The sequence below is a fragment of the Capra hircus genome, chromosome 1 (assembly GCF_001704415.2).
Source record: "Capra hircus breed San Clemente chromosome 1, ASM170441v1, whole genome shotgun sequence".
Taxonomy (NCBI): domain Eukaryota; kingdom Metazoa; phylum Chordata; class Mammalia; order Artiodactyla; family Bovidae; genus Capra; species Capra hircus.
The window spans coordinates 116,307,146-116,329,930 of record NC_030808.1 but is presented as its reverse complement, the minus strand read 5'-3'; the positions used below and the strand labels follow the sequence as shown (position 1 = coordinate 116,329,930).

General features: G+C 39.3%; 2 protein-coding genes across 2 annotated transcripts in view; one reads left to right on the top strand and one right to left on the bottom strand.

The window, feature by feature from the left end:
* Positions 1-19,654, bottom strand: part of P2RY12 (purinergic receptor P2Y12) — a 49,820-nt gene extending 30,166 nt beyond the window's left edge. The window contains exon 1 of the mRNA XM_005675443.3: positions 19,540-19,654. The gene's annotated coding sequence lies outside the window, so the exon portion shown is untranslated. The remainder of the gene's footprint in view (positions 1-19,539) is intronic.
* MED12L (mediator complex subunit 12 like) overlaps positions 1-22,785 on the top strand; it is a 360,401-nt gene that overhangs the window by 296,199 nt on the left and 41,417 nt on the right. Inside the window, exons 23-36 of the mRNA XM_018049036.1 lie at positions 1,046-1,166; positions 1,550-1,651; positions 2,364-2,477; positions 6,248-6,447; positions 9,385-9,573; positions 10,179-10,253; positions 10,371-10,561; positions 11,393-11,554; positions 14,517-14,628; positions 17,525-17,614; positions 18,643-18,752; positions 18,949-19,084; positions 19,879-20,040; positions 22,376-22,738. Of these exons, the coding sequence (XP_017904525.1) occupies positions 1,046-1,166; positions 1,550-1,651; positions 2,364-2,477; positions 6,248-6,447; positions 9,385-9,573; positions 10,179-10,253; positions 10,371-10,561; positions 11,393-11,554; positions 14,517-14,628; positions 17,525-17,614; positions 18,643-18,752; positions 18,949-19,084; positions 19,879-20,040; positions 22,376-22,738 (2,127 nt within the window). The remainder of the gene's footprint in view (positions 1-1,045; positions 1,167-1,549; positions 1,652-2,363; positions 2,478-6,247; positions 6,448-9,384; positions 9,574-10,178; positions 10,254-10,370; positions 10,562-11,392; positions 11,555-14,516; positions 14,629-17,524; positions 17,615-18,642; positions 18,753-18,948; positions 19,085-19,878; positions 20,041-22,375; positions 22,739-22,785) is intronic.

The following is a 22,785-nucleotide window of genomic DNA, read 5'->3' as shown; positions in this document are numbered from 1 at the left end:
TCACTTCCATCACTTCTTGCAGTAAATCATGTTACATATTAGTGTATCTCATATATAGAAGAACTGTATACATTATAAAAACTGCCTCTCAGTTAAAGTTTTATTTCCTAGTTCTGGTGTCTCAAGACCACATGGGCAATCCTACTCTATCCTGTGGGCACCTAAGATGTAAAACTCATGACTGTGACCTACTCTTCCAGACAGCAAAGGCCCCAATTTCTGTCTTTAACATAGGTCCTTAATCTTTCAGTTGTTTTTGTTGCACTTTACCTCTGCTTGTTTCCTCATCTGTAAAGTTGGAATTAATAGTATGAACCTCTAGGTGCTGTACTCTTTCTCTGTAAATCTCTAACCATAGTTTTTGACTTACAGGACAACTTAATGTGGAGGCTGCCATTACAGCTGTTTTTCTTATTATTTTCTGCCAAAGTCTTGTGAGATCTGTAAAGGGTAGAAGTTTCACTCTGAATGAATGATTTTTTTTCTCCTCTGATTCTCCTCTTTCTTTCATTTTCTCCCTCACTCATCTTCACTCTTCTTTAAATTTAGGTGTTGATGAGAATTTTCACAGTTGTTTTTAAAACTAATTTAATTATCTTAAAAAATTAAGATTAGTTATTCCTGAAACACCAAAACACGCACAAGGCTTGTTTTTCAGTTAGAGAACCTCCTTGTTTTCCATTACTTCTAATGGTCTTACCCTTCAATATCCGATTATACTGCATTCTGCCAAAAAGACTTATTTATGTTATATCACTTAGAGATATCTTCATTTTGCTGTTTTATTGTTTGGTTTCTCAGTTACATGTACTCAAGGTACAGCTTAGAACTGTCTTAAAGCTTTGCGATATGGGTGAACCTCTTTCTTTGTCTTAAAAAATAGAAAAAAGCCCAGAGGGTAATAACTCATAAGTGATTTCCCTCTACTGGTTCCTTTTGGGATTTGAGATCTAATTGGTGTTGCCTACTTTCTCTTAGATATGAATCTTAAGATGTTATTCAAAAGGGTGTTAGGTATTAAAACATGTCAATGTTTTTCTTGAAGGTGAGTGACCTTTCATTCCATGATTCATTAGCTACTTTCATTGCTATTCTGATAGCACGACAGTGTTTCTCCCTGGAGGACGTCGTGCAACACGTCGCACTCCCCTCTCTCCTAGCCGCAGGTAAGGCTGCGTCCCGGAGCTGCCCTGGTTATTTGATTGGTGTCTTGGTGCTGTGGCCTCTCACAAGTGGAAGGAGTGACAGATTAGAATTTGAGCAGACATGCAGTGTACAGTAATACGTCATCAAGGTAGAGATGGTAGAATTATAATAATTGTTCCAAACAAAGTCAAACTGATTTAAATGGAGAAGGTTGGAAACGGCTATCTTAGTACTTGTTTGTAAGAGAGCTCTCAGGTGTCTCAGAAAAGAAATAGCCGGTGCTTTACTTTTTACTGTAAGGAGCATTTATTTAAATTATTCCAGAAACTTCAGCTTACGAGAAATGCGGAAGATATGTTCTTCAGTATGTTACAAAACTTGCTTTTAAAATCCTCCCTCCTAGCTTGCGGAGATGCGGATGCGGAGCCTGGGGCAAGAATGACATGCCGCCTACTGCTTCATCTCTTTCGAGCTCCCCAGGCCTGCCTGTTACCTCAAGCAACTGGTGAGATGACAGTTGAAATCTATCTGATGACGTTTTCATTTGGAGCTTTAGGTTTAACTTGACCAAGTAGGCTGTCCATTTTGTAATCTCCTTCCTGATTTTGGTGGGCTTGTTTCAAGGTGATGAAAGAAAGGGGTTGTCAGCTATTGAGAAAGGTTGTCAGCGCCTTTCTTTTACGTAATATCAGGGTGTATTGAGAAACTCACATCAGGCGTTAATAAACAATAAAATTACCTCTGCTCCTTGGCCAAGTCATGCTGGTGGGCAGTGTGATTCTCCAACATACTCCTGTTGGTTAAGAACCATACTCTAGCAGTTTAGGGCAGTGGCATTTCATTTATTCTTTTACTAAGGTGAAGGGAATAGGTAAAGAATTCTAGGGATTAGAATTTAGTGCAGTCTGTTCCTAAAGATCATTTCTATGTAAATGTGTGTGTGACATCAGCAGAAATGGATAAAAGTGCTACTGATTTTTTTTTGATACATCTCTCTGAAGAGCAAAGCCATTGTCTTAATAATTAAAACAAACAAACAAACAGTACTGGATACTGGCAGTGTCTCTTAGTGAACCCATGAAACGCCAATTAAAGCTAGTTAATAGCAATTAAGCGCCCACAACTTAACAATGAAAGGCCCTGCTGACTGTAAATGGTTACAAACAGTGGTTAGTGATGATGATGAATCTGTTAAAGCTTTGTTGTTTTTCTTATAGGCAAACCTTTCCCCGGAATAAGATCATCTTGTGATCGACACCTCTTAGCTGCTGCTCACAACAGCATTGAAGTGGGAGCCGTGTTTGCTGTCTTAAAAGCAATTATGATGCTTGGTAAGAATATCCTGGCACTGAGCTTGGTTAATCACTAGAAACAGAGGCAAAATAATTTCTGTTCAGGTTTAACTCTCGTTAAAATTATTAGAAACACATTTTTGTTTGTTTATTCTCTTGGAAAAATCAGTTGTTCTTTTTTCAAGTTTATGTTCAGTTGGACTGCAAGAAGTCTGTCCCTTACTTACAATTCTGGGGGAATTTAAATACTTTTTTTCGTGTGACATATTAGCTGCCCATAGGGTTGTTAGGATTTCATTTGTTGGCAGAAGTCACACTTTGTAATGAACTCTGTTGAACTGGTAATCTGTGTAAAGGTTTACATTTTGTGTTATATTCCTGGACTAGAATACAAGAAAATCTGGGTTTTAATCTTAGTTTTTCATTGTGATCCTGAAAAAGTTTCTGTCCATCTGCCTTAGTTTTTGTCATGCAGCAGGTGATAATTACAATGATATTGATACTGTTGATAAATCAGTACTGGATATCACACTTTTTCATTTAATTTATAATGTTGAAGACATCCCTACATCTTTAATTATATGTATTCTCCAGGAATAGTAGTACTGTCTTTTCTGTTCATTTACAGTGCAGTAGTTAAAACATTTTTATTCTGTAAATCATTCAGGATTTAAAGGATTGGGAAGGATTCTTGAATTCATACTGCCTGATTTCAACTTAAGGTACCCTCTTCTGGTCTTGACTAAACAAAAATTACCTCTTATGTTCCAAAGGAACTCCTTTTGGCTAGAACTGAATTTGCTGAGTTTAGATGAATTGTTTTAGGTGAGTCTTAAACGTGTTTTAGAATGTATCCTGATCCTTTTATACCTCTCTTTAAGAAGTATTGGGGCTTCCCTGGTGGCTCAGATGGTAAAGAATCTGCCTGCAATGCAGGAGATCCAGGTTCGATCCCTGGGTCGGGACGATCCCCTGGAGAAGGAAAAGGCAACCCACTCCAGTATTCTTGCCTGGAGAATCCCATGGACAGAGAAGACTGGTGGCCTACAGTTCATGGGGTTGCAAAGAGTCAGACATGACTGAGCAAACAACACTTAAGTATTATCTGGTGATGATGAGGGTAGGTAACAAGAGTTTTCATCAAACTATTTAAAGTTCACCTTACACACACACACACACACACACACACTCACACACACTCACACACACACACACACACTCACACACTCACTCACTCTCTCTCTCCTATTGAAATGCCCAGGGATTTTGTATCTGTAATGGAAAGGTAGAGCCATATGGAGGGCCACAGCCTCTCCTCTGAGCTCTTAGTACTATGCTGCCAACATTAAATGCTCATTTCAGTAAGATTTTTCTACTTTTAATATGTTTGAAAGGAAAGCTGGCCAGTCAGTTCTATTTAATAAATAAATATAGGGACTAAGCAATCAGGGACTGACTTTTTTTTACTGGTATTTCTAATTCCCATCAGGGAAAGATTTTCCATAAGCTAATGTTGAAAGTGTGAATGCATATGTGATAGACATTTGCAGAAACTAAAATGTGTACCATAGAAACATTATATTTAATGGTTTAATTCCAAGTATAATTTGCCAACCTCTTTAAGTATATATATTTTAATATCAGTGCCCACCAGTTTATCTCATGGCCTTTCCTTGACCTTTTTAATTGGCCCCAGTTCTTGGTGGATTCTACATCTTCCTACATGATAGAGGGTTCTTCAGGTCTGAGAAGTCAGGATGAGGTTTGTTGAATGTCAACAGACCCTTGGACCAGGCAGGCACTGAACACTGTGTCTGTTCTATTGTCTCTGCCGTTGCAGAAGCTTCTAGCACAGCCTTCCTGACCTTCTCAGTCATCCTAACATCTAAATTGAGTAAGGATCGCCTAGACTGGGGATGGCAGAGGTGTTTCCTTGTTTTTACAGTTTTATTTACCTCACTGTGTTCTTATCACAGTGTTCTCTCAAGTCCTGTCCACTAGGATTTATTTTGAGTTAGGGAGATAGGACTGTTTTATGGAATTCAATTTCTACTTTTCTCTAGTAGTTTAAGGTGTGGAAACAGTTGTTTATAGGGCTTCCCTGGTGGCTCAGTGGTAAAGAACACTCCTGCCAACTCAGGGGACGTGGATTCTACCCCTGGGTCAGAAAGATTCCCTGGAATGGGAAATGGCAACCCACTCTAGTATTCTTGCCTGGAGAATTCCATGGACGGAGGAGCCTGCCAGGCTACTGTCTGTGGGGTTGCAAAGAGTCAGACATGACAGAGCGTGCATGCACAGGATATTTATGGGCTTCCCTGGGGGCTCCGTGGTAAAGAATCTGCCTGACAATGCAGGAGACTTGGGTTCAGTCCCTGAGTCGTGAAGATCCCCTGGAGAAGTAAATGGCAACCCACTCCAGTATTCTTGCTAGGGAAATCCTATGGAGAGTGGAGCCTGGTGGGCTATAGTACATAGGGTCGCAGAGTTGGACACAACTTAGTGACTAAATAACAATAGCAACAGTAGTTGTTTATATCTTCTAAGTTTAGAAATAGCATGCTAAATGTTGGTACATGTAGAATTCAGTCTTTGTTCCAGCTTTTGAAGAGCTTTGCTGAATTAAATAAATGCCTATGAGTGAAGTGAACTTGGTGCTTTTTTGCATAAATATTTGAATAAGAAATGTATAATATGTGATAAGATACTGAGTTGAAATGTATTATGTGTTCCTCCCTCCCCTTAAGATTTTTTAAGTAAACATTTACTAAGCGATTTTGATTTTTAAAATTCAGCAAAGTGAAAAGTTTTTCTTGACTGACTTAAGGGTTTTAAAAGGCTTTTTGCACTGACCTGGGGTTGGTTTCCCTTACAGTGAAGTAGTGAGGGCTTTATCTAAACTCATCTGTTGGTTACAGGAATTTTTCCTGTTGAATGCTTGTGATCTTTGTGGGTAAATAGACAAGAGTTTGGAGGCTCTGTTTCCATTTGGCTGTCTTTTTTTTTTTTTTTTTTTTAACCAAATTAAATTAATTTTTTACTTTTAAAATATGACAAATTTTTGTCTTTCATGGCTAGAGAATATTTCTTATTTCCAGCTATCAATAATTCTGCTCAGTTTTCCCCCCAGAACTTTGTTGTGAGGAAAACACTTTCCTGAGCTTCATTTTACTAAGTATATGAGAGGCTGATCAGGTGAGGTTTTCTAATTTGGATGTTTACAAAGAGGAAAGTGAAAGACATGGGTTATTCAATGAATGCCCTATTTTCCAGGGCTTCCTTAGTATGCATTGCCCTTTTCCATTCCCAGGGAAATAAATCTCTCTTGTCAAGAAGTTGATAGTAAGGTGGGCTAAGGCAAAACTTTTCTCTTGACCTATGGATAGAAAATAAGTCATTCATTGTAAGAGAAGAAATGAAAAAGGGACATCTAGAAGGGTGAGTAACCCATTTTTTCCTTGTCTATATAAGTCAAATGAATTTGCATACATTTGTGCTTGAAATATTGGTGAAATCAATGTTCTGTGATTCTCAAGTGTGATTCATAATAGCCTTTCCAAGTTTGGTGAAAGTATACTTAATTCTATAAATGAAATAAAAAATGAGCCTTGAACTTTTTTTTCCCGTGTCTGATGGAACTTCTCAGCGTTCCTGTATTGATCCCTTCTCTTTGTTGCTGAACAACTTACTTTGCAATAATGATCCCATTCATGTATTTTAAATCTCTGAATGCTTGCCTCATTTATTTTCCCAATATTTGGCAATATTTTGAATTTCTATGATTTTGCTTTTGTGATTCTGTTATGTAGGAGATGCCAAAATTGGCAATAACAGTGTCAGCTCTTTAAAAAATGATGACTTCACCATGAGGGGTTTACGACGTGATGGGAATGCTGAGGATATCTGGACTGCCTCACAAAATTCAAAATCCTGTGGGAAAAGCATTTCCATAGAAACGGCCAATTTAAGAGAATATGCTAGATATGTACTGAGGACCATCTGTCAACAGGTATTTTTCAGGTTTAATTTGCCTTTAACTTTGAGTGTATTATTGTTCTTTTGGAGAGAAAGGCCCAATATTGTAGGAAACTTGTACATAGATAGTCCTCTTTTGCCTTCTCACTTTATTTTGAAATAATTTCAAATTTTCCGAAAAGTTGTAATAATTTATAAAGAAGTCTAGTATACCCTATACACAGATTCACTGATTTTTTAAATCTTACCATGTTTGGTTTATAATTCTATTTGTGTGTATGTGAGTATGGTCTCATATACTTTTTACTTCTTATATTTTTACTTAAGCATTCGAGAGGAGATAGAATACATTGTCCTTTTTTACTTTTTAATATTTCAGCATTTATTAACATAACTAAATACAATTTTTAAAAGGAAGGAAATTTAGCATTGGTATCGTAAGTTTTTCTCACCTATAGGCCACATTCCAGTTTGGTCAGTTTTCCCAATAATCTTGGCTTTGTTTTTAGTTTCCTGGTGGTTAGTGTCAGATTATGCCTTCCTCACCATGATACTGTAGAATTATGTTATATTCTTCTCAGGTGATCACATCCAAAGGCGCCTGAGGCCCATTTGTACCTCATTGGTGATGTTAGCGTTGATCAGGCTGTTTCCACTGTATGTTTTTTTTTAAATTTTTGTTTTGTATAGTTACCATTTTTCCCCTTGGAATTAGTGAACAGTTTGGGGGACACTCTCTGAGACAGTGCAAGTTTTCTGCTTCTCATCACACTCCCTCACCTCCCATAGCGCATCCATTTGGATTCTTGTCTAAACCAGGCTTTACTATGACGGTTGCAAGATGGCTTTTCCCAACTCCTCCACTTTTTTCACATGTATCAGTTTTCATTCTACTCTAAGGAAAAGCCAAACCTTTTCTGCCTTCCCTTCCTTTCTTCCACTTATTTATTATCCACAAAAGTTGTAGTATATTGTTCTCAGTTATTATCATGTTCAAATTGTTCCAGATTTGTCCAGAAGTGGGAATCTTTTCATGTTGACTCTTGTGTTATTTTCACATCTCTCTCACTCTTTCTTTTTTAGTAACAAGTATTTTCTGCCTTTCTGGCCTATCTTATATTTTTCCTGCCCCAGACTAGATTTACTCATCTTTTCATAGAACCTTGGTTCTATTTAGAAGAAGATGGTGTTTAGAAACCAAGATCTGAGTTCTGTGTGTGCTTATTGCTGTGGGCAATGTGTGTTTATTGCTTTTAGGCCCTTTAAGCAGGCAGAGCTGGGGGAAAAAAGCATCCATATACATAAATGTGTGTGTGTATAATCATGAGTTTATACTGATAAACGTCCAGTTCTGATCAAACAGCTTAAGTTTTTGTTAGCATCCCTTCAATCTGTGTTGAAAGTACTCTCTTCCATATTAATATTTTTAAACTCTCCAGGTGACTCCAATGTGTCACCTCAATCATTTACTGATTTGTTGAATTCTACAATACACCTGAAGTAGGGTTAGAATTATTACACCTATACTACTATGAAAAAATGAGTCTCCTAAAAGGAGTTGAGAATTTGCTTATTATTCTTTTTTCCCTAAGGTTTTACAGTATGTGCTAAAAAGTTATTTGACCTTTCTTTTTCAGTATGGATATATTACTCACTTAAAATAGAATTCATTTCATTTGGTTTTGTTTGTGTTCAGTTTAGATTTCTTTTCCTACCATATCTATCTTTAGAATAACATACTCCCAAAGGTCAGCTGGGGTTTCCTGGTGGGCTCAGCGATAAAGAATCTGCCTTTCAATGCAGGAGATGTGGGTTTGATTCCTGGGTAGGAAAGATCCCCTGGAGAAGGAAATGGCAACCCATTCCAGTATTCTTGCCTGGGAAATCCTATGGGCAGTGGAGCTTGGTGGGCTACAGTCCATGGGGTCACAAAGAGTGGGACACAGCTTAGTGACTAAATAGCAGTAGCAATAACTAAACAACAGTGAAGGTCAGTCTACTAGTGAGAAGGTATGCTCAGAGATGTACATCTCTTTCCCTCATCTTTTCTACACTGTATTCCTCCCTGCCCTAGGTAATCAGTTTCATTATTTTCTGATTTATCTTTCCAATTTTTATTAAATTCTCCTTTCCTTTTAGAAAAAAAGGCATACCATATATGCTCTTTTTCACTTTGCTATTGGTATAATATAATGTTGTCATGTTTTTCTTAAAGTATACTGTAATCGGTGGTAAAAGTTAACTATTAGTCATATATATGTTCAGAGTGTGTTGAGTTGTGCATTAGCTTCTAATTGTGGGTACACATTGGAGTCACCTGTAGAGTTTAAAAACATTTTGATGCTTAAGGAATTACTGATGTCTGGATAGCATTACTGAGGTTGATTAACTGCTGTGATATGGAGACTGATCATCCTTGACTCAGCAATTGTACTTGTAAGAAATTATCCTAAGAACATAATTGTACAGAGAACAGATGTGCACAAGTATTTATAAAGGTAACATTATTCGTAATGATATCAAAAAGGAAGACAGTTTTCTCAGTGTTATACTATATCCTATCTATTCAGTGGGATATATTACAGTGCATTCCATGAAAGTGAGGATTACATGTTATAATACAGAATCACTACTGTTACATAGCAAGTTAAAAAAAAAATGATTACAAAACAGTATTTAGAGCAAAGTTTCATTCTCCAACTGAAAACACATACTAGTGTTTTCTTTACTGAGCTTTCTCCCCCACCTCCTTTTTTATCTTTTTGCTAATTTCTTTCATGCATTCCTTTAAAAAAAAATTTTTATTAGCAAGATTCTACTTTATACTTTTAAGAAGTCAAAATACTGGAAAATTTCTAAGCCTTTTCCCTCCTACTTTTTCCATCTATTATTTTTTAAATGGAAAATTTCCTGTCCGCTTTCTGTTGTGAGCCATGAGTTTAGTACAATCTAATTGCCATCTTATTTTTAGGAATGGGTAGGAGAACATTGTTTAAAGGAACCTGAGAGATTATGCACAGACAAAGAACTTATTCTGGACCCTGTGCTCTCAAATATGCAAGCACAGAAATTATTGCAGCTGATCTGTTATCCTCATGGCATTAAGGAATGTACGGAGGGGGACAACCTCCAAAGACAGCACATTAAACGCATTCTTCAGGTGAGTGAAAATAGTCTAAAGACTGTGTTTCTGTCATTTTGACATGTTCTTTGTGTTTATAACAGAAGTTACTGTGTCTCTTTTGTCATTGCTAGCTAATTCTTAACTTTAATTAATTCTGATTTATATTCCCCCAATTTTCCACTTTGTGTAACAGCCACACTTTATTGCTGGGTAAATACGCACACTGCAAACCGTATACAACCATTATGTATCTATAAGTGCGAATATGTTAATTCATGTCAGTATTTATTGTGTTTACATGAGAAATAAGCTTTGTAGAAGGAGTATCTTCATTATGTTATTCATAAAGTATCAAAATCATTTTGTTATGGAGTTGTTTAGATAGACTTTGGGAGAAGAAATGATTGTCTTATTCATTTCCAGCGCCTAGCTGAGTAAGGCACATTATTTTAATGTTGCTGTTTTTTCCTTTGTCTCTATAATGAGCGTATGTAATAGACTTGGAAGCTGTTTGGGTCATATGAATCCCTTTATTGTGTGTGATCATTCGCCTGTTTTTTTGAGAAAGAGAATACTGCAGGGGATTCTTATACTTTAAGACGTGTTTGGTATTCTTAACGTGCTAACTCCATTTTCCCCAGAACCTTGAGCAGTGGACGCTGAGGCAGTCCTGGCTGGAGCTTCAGTTAATGATCAAACAGTGCTTGAAGGACCCTGTGAGTATATTAATGAAAGCCTGAACGTGTGTGCCGTTTTATGAAAAGCAACACAACATTGATGCTTGTGGATAAAGTAAAACACAGGGGTGCTTGTTTTCTCATGTCTGACTCTAGGGCTCTGGTTCGGTGGCTGAAATGAACAACCTGCTGGACAATATTGCCAAAGCAACAATAGAGGTGTTCCAGCAGTCAGCTGACCTAAACAATAACTCTTCTAACGCTGGCGTGGGCCTCTTCAGCCCAAACGGGATTGGCAGTACTGATACAAGTAGCACAAGGCAGAATGGAATAAAGACATTTCTCAGGTATTTTTTTTTCCTGTGGTTTTACAAAGCTATCATTCATTTTTCACATGTAACTGCACATTTTACTTGGATAATGCAGACTTTTTTATTCATAAAGCTGCAGGAATGTGAGGAAAATAATTGCTTGTAAGTGTCCATTATCATTATTTAATATGTTTAAGTCCATGCTGCTGGGCTGCACGGTAGCTGAGCATTCCACATATGCGGTTGAGCAGGCCCAGACTCCTTGGAACCACAGTTTACATTCCATAGGGGTGAATTTCTTTCATGTGCCCTGAGGCTGCCCTATTCTGTGGTATTCTTAATATAGGAAACACTCTTTCTGCCATCTTTTTTAGTTGGCAGTTTTGCTCAAATGATAATTACAAAAGGCAGATAGACTTGTATTTCATCATTTTGGTGTCAAGTATAACTGGTGAATTTTGAAACTTTAGAAATTGGTTATTTAAATGCTTAAATGTAATCAGAACATTTCATATTTTCCATGAGAGAAAGGTATATTGCTTGTTAGACAAAAAAACAAATTGCTTGTTAGTGTTCAGAAAGCCAGAATCATAGAAAACCACTTTTCCAGACTTTAAAAAAAAGTTGAGCTATAGTATCCTTGCAGAATCCCACCTTTTAGTGCTTTCCATAAGCACGAAGAGTGTGTGCAAATGTCTGGTATTTGGTGAGACGAAACAGAGTATAGAAGTAAAAGGCAAATGTTAGAATAACCCATGTGTCCTGTGAATGTAAGTTTTTCTTTGGAGTTTCGATCAGAACTGTGGGAGCAAAGTAAAAGGATGCCGTGGGTATATCCTTGGGTATAACATCTGTTTCCATTTTTAGTTCCTCTGAACGCAGGGGTGTGTGGCTGGTGGCCCCCCTAATTGCTAGGCTGCCGACTTCTGTGCAGGGAAGAGTGTTGAAAGCAGCTGGGGAGGAGCTGGAGAAAGGACAGCACTTGGGTTCTTCTTCCAAAAAGGAAAGAGACAGGCAAAAGCAGAAAAGGTATGGCTGGAAGTTTTGTTCCTATGTGAGCGGTTAAAGAATGGTTGAGAAAATTCAGTGTCCTACAGATGTACATGCTCATTATACTCTTCTGTTGGTGGTTATTAATAGTTGCTAAGTCATGTCTGACTCTTTGTGACCCCATGGACTACAGCATGCCAGGCTTCTCTGTTCTTCACTATCTCCTGGAGTTTGCGCAAATTCATGTCCATTGAGTCTGTGATGCTATCTAACCATCTCATCCTCTGCTACCCCCTACTTGTCTTGCCCTCCATCTTTCCCAGCATCAGGGTCTTTTCCAATGAGTTGACTCTTTGCATCAGGTGGCTGAAGTACTGGAGCTTCAGCATCAGTCCTTCCAGTGAACATTCAGAGTTTATTTCCTTTAGGATTGACTGGTTTGATCTCCTTGCAGTCTAGGGGACTCTCAGGAGTCTTGTCCAGCAACACAATTTGAAGGCATCACTTTTGCCCTCAGCCGCCTTTATGGTCCAACTCTCACATCCATACATGACTACTGGAAAGAACATATCTTTGACTAGACGGACCTTTGTCTGCAAAACGATGTCTCTGCTTTTTAATATGCTGTCTAGGTTTGTTATAGTCATTGTACTCAGAGTCCACTGAAATTTCGCCTTTGTATGGAATTGAAAATAATCTGATAGGCCAAGTTCTGTTAGATAAAGTCTCCAGATTATAATATGTAATGCACTAGCTTTCAATTCCGGAGAAGGCAATGGCACCCTACTCCAGTACTCTTGCCTGGAAAATCCCATGGACGGAGGAGCCTGGAAGGCTGCAGTCCATGGGGTCGCTGAGGGTTGGACATGACTGAGTGACTTCACTTTCACTTTTCACTTTCATGCATTGGAGAAGGAAATGGCAACCCACTCCAGTGTTCTTGCCTGGAGAATCCCAGGGATGGGGAAGCCTGGTGGGCTGCTGTCTATGGTCCACACAGAGTCGGACACAACTGAAGTGATTTAGCAGCAGCAGCAGCATCAGCAGCATTCAGTTCTGCCTGTGTACCCTAATCACTGCTGCACTATTAAAATACTGACTTCTCAGCTCTGCTTCAGACCTGCTGAATCAGGTCTGTATATCCACAGTCCCTGTATTCAACAGTTGTTCGGGTTTTTTTCTTTTTATTTAGGCACTTGAATTTCATGGAATAATTTATACTTCTATTATGCTGCACCCTGAAATAAGTTACTAATATTTTTAACATTTAGGGCTCTTGTTCTAGCTTATATATTAGGCTAGATCCTAATATATAGGATCCTCCAAGTTGAGTCTTCCAAGTTGAATGTTTTTTAAGTTTTGTGGCCTGGAAAAGGTTTAAGTAATTATATTAGAAAAATGATTATGTTACTGAAAAAGAACATAAACACATTCTAATGTAAAACCATGATGAATTTAGTACCTCAGAGGTAAAAGGAAATTCCTAACACTGAAAAATAAAAACTCTGAGCCTTTTGAACATTTTGGGTTTCTTATGCCCTAGTCAATAATGATTTCTAATGACCTAATCGGTAGCTGCCATTTACTAAGGCCTTATGAAATGTCATCCTCAATATAGAATTCATTCCATACATATGTGAAGTTTTAAAATCTCCCAGCAGTCATACTGAGGTCCTTTCATTATGTCCTTTTTACAGAAGAAGAAACTGAGGCACTAGAAAGTTAAGTAAATTTATCTAGGACACATAGCTACGAAGGTGTGAAGCTGAAACCCAGGTGGTCTGGCCTCTGAGTCTATGCTCTTAACTGAAGCACATTTTGGTTTTGCACATATGTTGCTTGGCATCTGGTTGCTTCATCGCCTTTGCCAGTATTTATTAACCAACCAGATAACTCAATTTTAATTCTCACAGTTGATTGGCTAACGATGGCATGTACATTGCCTCACTTCCCACAGGAATCCTAGATGCTATTGTAGAGATTGAAGATGGCTCTTCCTAAGTCAGTCTCTCTAAGCTCTGCTAGTGGAAAATGAAACGGATTGAAATATTTTGACCTCAATCTCATTTTAAGAAATCTTTCTTTGCAGTGTAGAAAAATTAGTTTATCAATATGTCGGCTGTTTCTGATCATGTAAGAAATAAGGCTAAAATGCCAATTTAAAATAAATTTTAAAAATCAAATATCTTAAAACTCTTTTACAAGTCAAGCCTGTGGGATGTAGTGGAGCTGTGCACTAGGTTACTGGCCAGCAGAATGGTTTTGGAGGCCTTAGACCTCGGTGCTCATCTCAGTTCTACTCATGCCCATCTAATTGGTCTTGAGAAATGTGCTGAAAAACAACACAAGCACAACAATCCTAATAGGCCTGTTTCCTGGACTGTAAATAAGAATGGTGGCTCAGTGGTAAAGAATCTGTGGCAATACAGGAGACAGTTTCACTCCCTGGGTTGAGAAGATTCCCTGAAAAAGGAAATGGCAACCCATTCCAGTATTCTTGCCTGGAAAATTTCATGGGCAGAGGAGCCTAGTGGGCTAAAGTATATGGGATTGCAAAGAATCAGACGTGACTTTAGTAACTAAACAACAACAAAATACAAATACTATGTGAGAGAAGTTTAAAAGTTTTTCTTTTTATTCTGTGTATACAGTGATATTCTTCCTGCTATGTATCTTTAAATTCAGTTTACTGATACAAGCCATACATTTTCTTCTTCCTTCCCCGCCCCCCGCTCAGATGCAGTATGAATTTATGCTCGTTTGCAGATGCCTTCAAGGGCAAGAGAACATATTAAATTATTTAGAAGCATTACAGTCGTTTTAAACCTTATTAGTTAGAGATATGATTTAACTTTTCAAGTAGTCTTGGCTATTTACTACTTCCTTCCCTTTTCGAATAGTAAAATGAATAAGAGCCAGTAACCCGAGGGCAGGAAACAGTGTTGCACAGGAAGGAATCTGTTCTTTCTAACTAGATCTGCTGTTATTACTTCCTTTATAGTATGTCTCTTTTGAGTCAACAACCATTCCTCTCACTGGTCCTTACCTGCCTTAAGGGACAAGATGAACAACGAGAAGGCCTTCTAACATCTCTGCAGAATCAAGTTAACCAGGTAAAGTACAGTATAATATTGAGCTAGGCAAGTATTTTCCTAATGGCATTCATTTGTTTTCCTTTCAAACACTGAGCTTAAACTAATAAGGGCAAAGCATGTTTTGATTAGATGTAGGAAAGCACCACCCATGTCCTGTTCTCCTACCTGGCATTCTGGTCACCATGAGATCAGCAATAGTATAATATGAATTAGGCATTGGACAGATGTCTATGAAAGTTACATTTTGCGGATTGCACATAACTTTGGCATATCTGCTCCTCTCCTGACTTTGTCTCTTAGGAGAGCTCCTGGAGCAGTCTGTGTTGCAGGGCACATGTCAGTAACAAAGAGAGCCTGCCCTCTCTCCAGGTCTTCTACTGGGCTTCCACATGGCAGGGAAAGTCTCAGCTTGAGCTCTGTAGGTTCAAAACCCAGTGTTACTGCCAGAACTGTAGTGATGCTGGTCTAGGGCACAAGATGTGTGCATGCTTGCACATGCTACATCGCTTTAGTTGTGTCCGACTCTTTGCAACCTTGTGGACTGTAACCCTTCAGGCTCCCCTGTCCATGGGATTCTCCAGGCAAAAATACTGTAGTGGATTGCCTTGTCCTCCTCCAGGGGCCTTCCCAATCTAGAGATTGAACCTGCATCTCGTGAATCTCAGGCGCTGGAGGGCAGGTTCTATATCACAAGCACCACCTGGGAAGTCCCAGGGCACAAGATACTCATTGCTGAATCAGAAGGCATTTTTAGTTCATTTACAAAGATTTGGGACTTTGCCTTTCCACCGGCTGTAATTCTCATGGTCACTATTTGAAACACTTATGTTCTGTGTGCCATGAGGAAACTGAGTGATCAAACTGGAATTTGAAAGTATAGAATGGAGAAGAGTGAGTAGATGTTTTATCCTATAGTAGTGCCTAATGGAGGCTTCCCACACGGCTGTTAATTCTAGACACTGTGTCTTCTTTAATGGTACTGGATGAACCTGAGCAAGACACTTATTCGTCTCTAATCATCTGCTACCTTTTGGATATGTGAGATTTATCTCTGCACAATAGCCAGAGTGATCTTTTTAAAGTGTAGACCACATGTTTTTCTGGTGCCCCAAAATGTTGCAGTGTTTCTTATCGTGTGTATGTGTTTGTGTGTACGGGTGCTCGATTGTGTATGACTCTTCGTGACCTCATGGACTGCAGCCTGCCAGACTCCTCTGTTCATGGGATTCTCCAGGCGTGAATACTGGAGTGGGTAGCCGTGCCGTCCTCCAGGGGATCTTCCCAACCCAGGGATCAAATCCATGTCTGTCTCGTCCCCTGCATTGGCAGGCACATTCTTTACCAGTAGCGCCACCGGGGAAACCCCTGTTTCTTACTATACCTGGAATAAAACTTCCCCGTACAGGCTTATGTGACCCTCCATGATTTGTCACTGGCTCCCACCTCTATCTTGTTTCTTTCCTGACATGGCCTTACTCACTCCATTCTGTACGCAATGACCATGTTGCTGTTCCTTGATCTTGCCAAGCATCTTCTTGTTGCAGAGCCTTTCTCGCCTTCCCTGGAAGTTATCGACATGGCCACCTCCCTCAGTTCAGCAGATCTCTGCTCAGCTTTCACCTCCTTAGTCCCCTCCCGTTCCTTAGTCTCACCCCCATCACGCTCTAAAACGAGGACCACAGTTATTCTCTGTCCCCTTGTCATGATTCTTACCACTTGCTCTACTTATCTTGATTTGTCCTACTACCAGAATGTCAGCTCCATGACAACTTGTGGGCTTTTTTAAGCTACTTTGTACCCTTCACCTGCCTCGAGGGAGATTCATCTATATCTTTTGATGAGATTTGAGAAGTGCTCCAGATTTACCGTGTGGCGTACTCACAGCTCATCTGTTGGACTCAGTTACTTCTGCATATGACTCATTTCAGCTCTTTTGAGATGATTCTCCATAGCTGCCCTACTTCAGAGGACTTTTTTTTTTTCGCATATACATCTGATTCACAATTTCCCACTGGTGGTTTGCCTTCTCTAAGCAACCTGTCTCTTCCCCAAGCAACCTGTCCCTTCCCCAACATTTGTCTGAATAAGTGAGGAAGCGTTTATTTAATAAATTGGTATGCAACTCGGCTGATGTCCAAGATGTCACATTTTTCAAAGTTGGTTATATTACCTTTATCAAGGAAGACAAGCCTCCCCTTCAATGAAACATCAGAATAATGCGTTTTCTAGGATTCACAGCCTCTCGCTAGAAATAAAAGAGGAGACTGATATAAAATGTAATTCTGTTTCTCTTTATCTTTATGGTGGTGGTGGTGGTGATGTAGTCACTAAGTTATGTCTGACTCTTTTGTGACCCCATGGACTGTAGCCCGCCAGGCTCTTCTGTCTATGGGATTTTCCAGGCAAAAATATTGGAAATAGTAGGTTGCCATTTCCCTCTCCAGGGTATCTCCACGACCCAGGGATCGAACCCACATCTCCTTCACTGGCAGGCAGATTCTTTACTGCTGAGCCACCTGGGAAGCCCCTTTATCTTTACACTTATCTTTATAAGACCAGTGTAATGATGTATTCTTAAAATATTCTTTATTTTTGTTAATGCTTAACCTCATGATCCTCAAAAGCATTTCCTAAGACTTATCAACAGTGTATGTAATTACATAAGATTTTTCTTAATAGGGTATGTAATTAAATAACAAACAAAAAAATAGCTATATTCCTGTCTGTGTGGAAGAAGGGGAGGAAAGTGAAATTTCATACCCCCCCACCCCACCCCCACCGCCTTTTTTAATTTATTAAACTAAGTAGTTGTCTTCATCACTTAAAAACTCGGTTTAACGTTAAATATGAGAAAAATAAAATTTAACAGGGAAAACAAGTATTGGGGTTTGTGTTCATTTATTTTCTGGTTTAGATTTTAAGTAACTGGAGAGAAGAACGATACCAGGATGACATCAAAGCACGACAGATGATGCATGAGGCGTTGCAACTCCGCCTCAATTTGGTAAGAGACCCTTCTAGCGTCTTTCCTCCATTAAATTTACCTCCATGTGAAAATAACTGCAGCTTTCCACTCCTGCTGTGGTCACAGCCTCCGTTACAAGGTGAAGCCCACTGTTTGCTCTCTTTACTGCTTCCTTGACTCTCAGACCTTCTGTTTTCCTTGCCACTGTCCTTCCTGTCTGGTCTGGCTTCTAGACAACAGTAGATATTTTTGGTATCGTCTTGCCTTCTGCATCCCACCCCCAGTGTCTCTCTCTTTCTCTCTCTTCTGTTTGTGCCAAGAGTAGGTCATAGGGAAGTACTAACTTGAGGTGAGCATTAGCTTTTACTCTACTTGCTTAAAATCTGTATTAAAATGTTCTTTAAGTCAAAATGTTAGCAAACTTTCCATCAAATCGATCATAAAGAGAAATCCCATAGGCAGGTTTTCTAGAAATTTTATATTTCCTTCTCCGGCAGATTCTTTTGACTCTTCCTTTTCTCAATGCGCAAGACCAGATAAAAGCTACTCTGGAAGATGGCTTGCCTGATGCTTGATATAACTTCCCACTCGTGAATGAGCAGTCCTAAGGGCCAGGCCTTCCAGTCATCATTACTTCTGTGTTACTGGCTCTTTCCAGGTGTTGTTATGACAATAGACTTAGATGAAATAGTTAACTGACAACACAAAATTTTTAGATACTGAGTCACTCAGTTTACATCTATTCATTAATTGGATGAAAGTTACATAATGAAACTGAATATCATGAAATTTAGGAACAACAGAGAGCTAATTTTACTAGTGTGTAATTCATGTTGATGACGTGTCTACACTCCATACCTCCTCCTCCTCCTTTTTTTTTTTCTGAATGTCCAGTTCCTGTGCTAATGGAACCAAAAAGACTGGCAAATATATAGCTAGTTGACAGAGAAGACAGGATAATCCATAGCTTAGCGCAACTTTAAAGTTTTTAAACCCCTGAAAATGTGGTTGTGTAAAGTGGTCTTTGTGACACTATGCTGATTTTTCCATTGTGTTCTTTGTGCTAGGTGGGAGGAATGTTTGACACAGTGCAGAGGAGCACCCAGTGGACAACAGACTGGGCGCTTCTCCTCCTTCAGATCATCACCTCTGGCACCGTTGACATGCACACTAACAAGTAGGTTCTTATCATTTCACATTGACTTTGCTTCGCAGATGTATAGTGGAGGCTTTGATATTCTGGCCACAGATTCTTCCACATCATATACTCTTAGGTTACCATTAACAGTTCTATGCCTTAAATAAAAAGGCTCAGTTAGTTAACAGTATCTTGGTTTTGCTTTAAGCTGCAAACCTTTTCTTTCTCCTTCTAGTGAATTATTCACAACAGTTCTTGACATGCTGGGTGTTTTAATCAATGGAACATTGGCCTCTGACCTGTCAAATGCATCCCCAGGGGGATCTGAAGAGAACAAACGCGCATACATGAATTTAGTCAAGAAACTGAAAGTAAGTTTGTGGCCTGCTTAGGAGTTTCTGGATTTGGTATTTAGCGCACGTTATTTTATTACTCCTTAAATCAGACGTTATTTTTTGCATTTAACTTTGTATCAGGTGATTATCTTGCTGTTTTACCTCAGCTTCTCAGTACCCCAAAGTTAGAAGTATATATAGCTTGAAGATTTTTCTTAAAATAACTATACTCATAAAACATATTTAATTTTTTAAGGGACTGTAGAAGTCCATTATCAAATATGTAACCAAAATGCCAACATTAGATTTAGGGTAAATTTCATCTTCCACTGGCAACATGCAGTTGAATATTAAACATTTGCATTGCTATTTCTAAATTCAATTCATTTGCCTAGCCACTAATACAGTTTTTGAAATAAATTATAAACAAACAATGCAGGAAAAAAGTTAATATATCTGATGACCTTACTAATAAAACAGCCAATGGTTACCTTGTGGCCTGAGTGACTGTGGATTGGAGAACGTGTTCCGTGCCGCAGCTCCTGTCTTCGGGTTGCAAATACTACTCTGGGTTTTTGTCATTTCAGCACAGTGATGTTTGTTGTGTAACGAGGGTGCCTTCATATGTGTTCTATTTTCTACTTAAATAGAAGAAATGAAACATATGCATCACTGTAAATGAGAGCTGCCCCCTAAACCCTGTTGAAGGTCAAAGAACATTGCAGCTATAAAAAGGAAATGTTTCATAGGGGAACTTCCTCCTTGTAAACATTTGCCTTTGTTATAATTTCTATCTCACTTCTGTCTCTCTCACTGTCTCCCTTTTTTAGAAAGAGCTGGGGGACAAGCGGTCAGAAAGCATTGACAAAGTTCGACAGCTGTTACCTTTGCCGAAACAGACATGTGACATCATTACCTGTGAACCTATGGGCTCCTTGATTGACACAAAGGGAAACAAAATTGCTGGATTCGATTCTATAGATAAAAAACAGGCAAGAGTAAATGTTTGTTCCTTATGTATATAAATGCATGCACTTACACTTTCTTGTCTTCCTATAGGGCATATGAAACATCTTAATATTATTGTTTCTTGATTTTTTAAAACATATCCTTGTCATTTAAATGCAGTGGTCTTTGGCATTATCATACAGATAATGATGTTGAAGATCTTCATTTAAATGATTTTCTGAATTTAAATGAATTTTTGAAGCCCATCAAGGGAAAAGTAAGTAGAACCTTTTTTTTAAAAAAAATAAGGAATATGTTTAGTAGATGAAAAAATTTGTATTAATGAAAGTCTCCGTGTAGTTTAAAATTAAAATTTAAATGGCTTTAAAATTTAAAGCTGTTTAAAAAGTTTTAAAGTGATAGCACTTTATTTTCTTATCAGCTGAACAGCATTTAATGAACACTTGATTTGTATAAGATATTAAATATGGTTCTCTAAAACTTGAGTCAGTCTAAAGCTCTAAAGCTGAGCTCAGTTACTCAGTCATGTCTGACTCTTTGCAACCCAATGGATTGTAGCCCAAGGCTCCTTTGTCCATGGGATTTCCATGGAACAATACTGGAGTATTCCAGGCAAGGAAACTGGATTGGGTAGCCATTTCCTACTCCAGGAGATCTTCCCAACCCAGGGATTGAACCCACGTTTCCTACATCTTCTGCACTGGCCTGCGGATTCTTTACCACTGCATCACCTGGGAAGCCCAAAACATGAGCAACACTGTCAGGTATTCTTTCAGTGAACATTGAACAACTATGGGGTTCCAAGATAACGGAGATGAAAGACAGAGTTCCTACCCTTAAGGGAAAGTAGATAGACAATTATTGTGTCATGCTTCCCACATGACACAGTGGTAAAAGAACCTGCCTGCCAATGCAGGAGACGCAAAAGATGTGGGTTCGATCCCTGGGTTGGAAAGATCTCCTGGAAAAGGAAATGGAAACCCACTCTAGCGTTCTAGCCTGAAGAATTCCAAGGACAGAGGAGCCTTATGGGCTACAGTCCGGTCCATGGGGTTGCAAAGAGTTGGACACAACTAAACGGCTAACACACACATGTCGTGAGATTTGTGTGTCTTGGTACAGAATGTTAGAGGACCCTGAGAGAGCCATCATATTCAGATGAGGGATAGGTAGTCAGAGCAGGATCCTCAGGAAAATTGACACATCATTTTGGATGAATAAGTTAGCAGGAGGTAGGCAAAGTGTGGTACAGGCAAAGGGAAGTGTTTATGCAAAGACCTGAGAGACTGTAGCTCACAGGCAAAATGCAACTCATCAGTAAAGTAGAGAGCTTTGAGAGTACTGATACCCACACAGTTGTGGAGAGAGAAGACTAGAGTCAGGTGCAGGTTGACCTTGCACCACTGTCCTTTCCAGTGGTGACACATCTGGAACCCATTTGGATACGTGGTCTTGGCACCCAGGAAGGAGCTCTAATGTCAAGACCAGATATTAGGAAACAATCAAAATACAGGTAGTAACTGAGCCGTGGTTTTGGATGAAGCCACCCATGGAAGAGTATGTGTAATTGGGAACAGGAGCATTCACAAGTTATTAAAGATGACTTGAGCAGTTATCTTCAGGGTCACTGTGGAGAAAAATATTTTCTGATTGGTATGGCAGGGAAAGGACCAAGGGATAGCACCAATTCGTGTTAAAAATCAGAAACTTGTAGTTTCAGAAAGAGAATAACATTTCCTCTCCTCAACTTAGTGGAGATAAGCTTGAATTGAAGGATTTTATTTGTACCTGTTGGCACACGTTAATTCTGTAATAATATTACTTAACTACTTAAGAGACTGCCTAATTAAGTACATGAAAGATGATTGTAGTGAACCGAGTCCATACATGTTTGGATTGAAGTAAATTTGAGCGCAGTTAGAGGTTGAATGTAATTTGACTCTTAAGTTTTGTTTTATCTTAAAAACAGTAAATAGATTCCAAAGGTTTTTAGTACAGTAATATCAAATTTTCAGTGATTGGGTTTTTTTTGGGGAGGGGGTGCTGGGGGTGGAAAAAGAACCTAAATGGAGAAAATGGCATTTACAGTAAAAATTACTGGGCTGTCTGGTGTCCCAGCCTCAACAGAGTGTTGTGTGTTATAACAGACTGTAGATCTGGACTTACAGGCCTGGAATGTAGCCACTGCCCTCAGTGATCTAGTATCAGCCTGGGCTCATTAGTTAACCTGACTGCTGTGTGCTAGAGTTAAGGCCCCCTCGAGCCAGAATGCTCTCTGAATCTGTGTCCTGAGCAAGCCTGGCCTCCATATCAGCAAAAGATCTGAGCACGTGGTCATAGCTCCTTATTTCACCACAGGGTCTCCAAGTCTCCACGAAGCAGAAGGTGTCCCCGTGGGATTTGTTTGAGGGTCAGAAGAACCCGGCTCCTCTGTCCTGGGCCTGGTTCGGGACTGTCCGAGTGGACCGGAAGGTGATCAAGTATGAGGAGCAACATCACCTCCTCCTGTATCACACGCACCCCACGCCCAAGCCCCGGAGTTACTACCTCGAGCCACTGCCCCTGCCTCCCGAAGAGGAAGAGGAAGAGCCCACATCTCCCATCTCTCAGGAACCTGAGAGGAAATCAGCTGAGCTGTCAGATCAGGGAAAAACCGCAACAGATGAAGAGAAGAAGACAAAGGGAAGGAAGCGCAAGACAAAGTCCAGCTCAAGGGTTGATGTGAGTATGGGAAGTAGAGATCGTGGGTGTGTTAGCATCCCACAGAG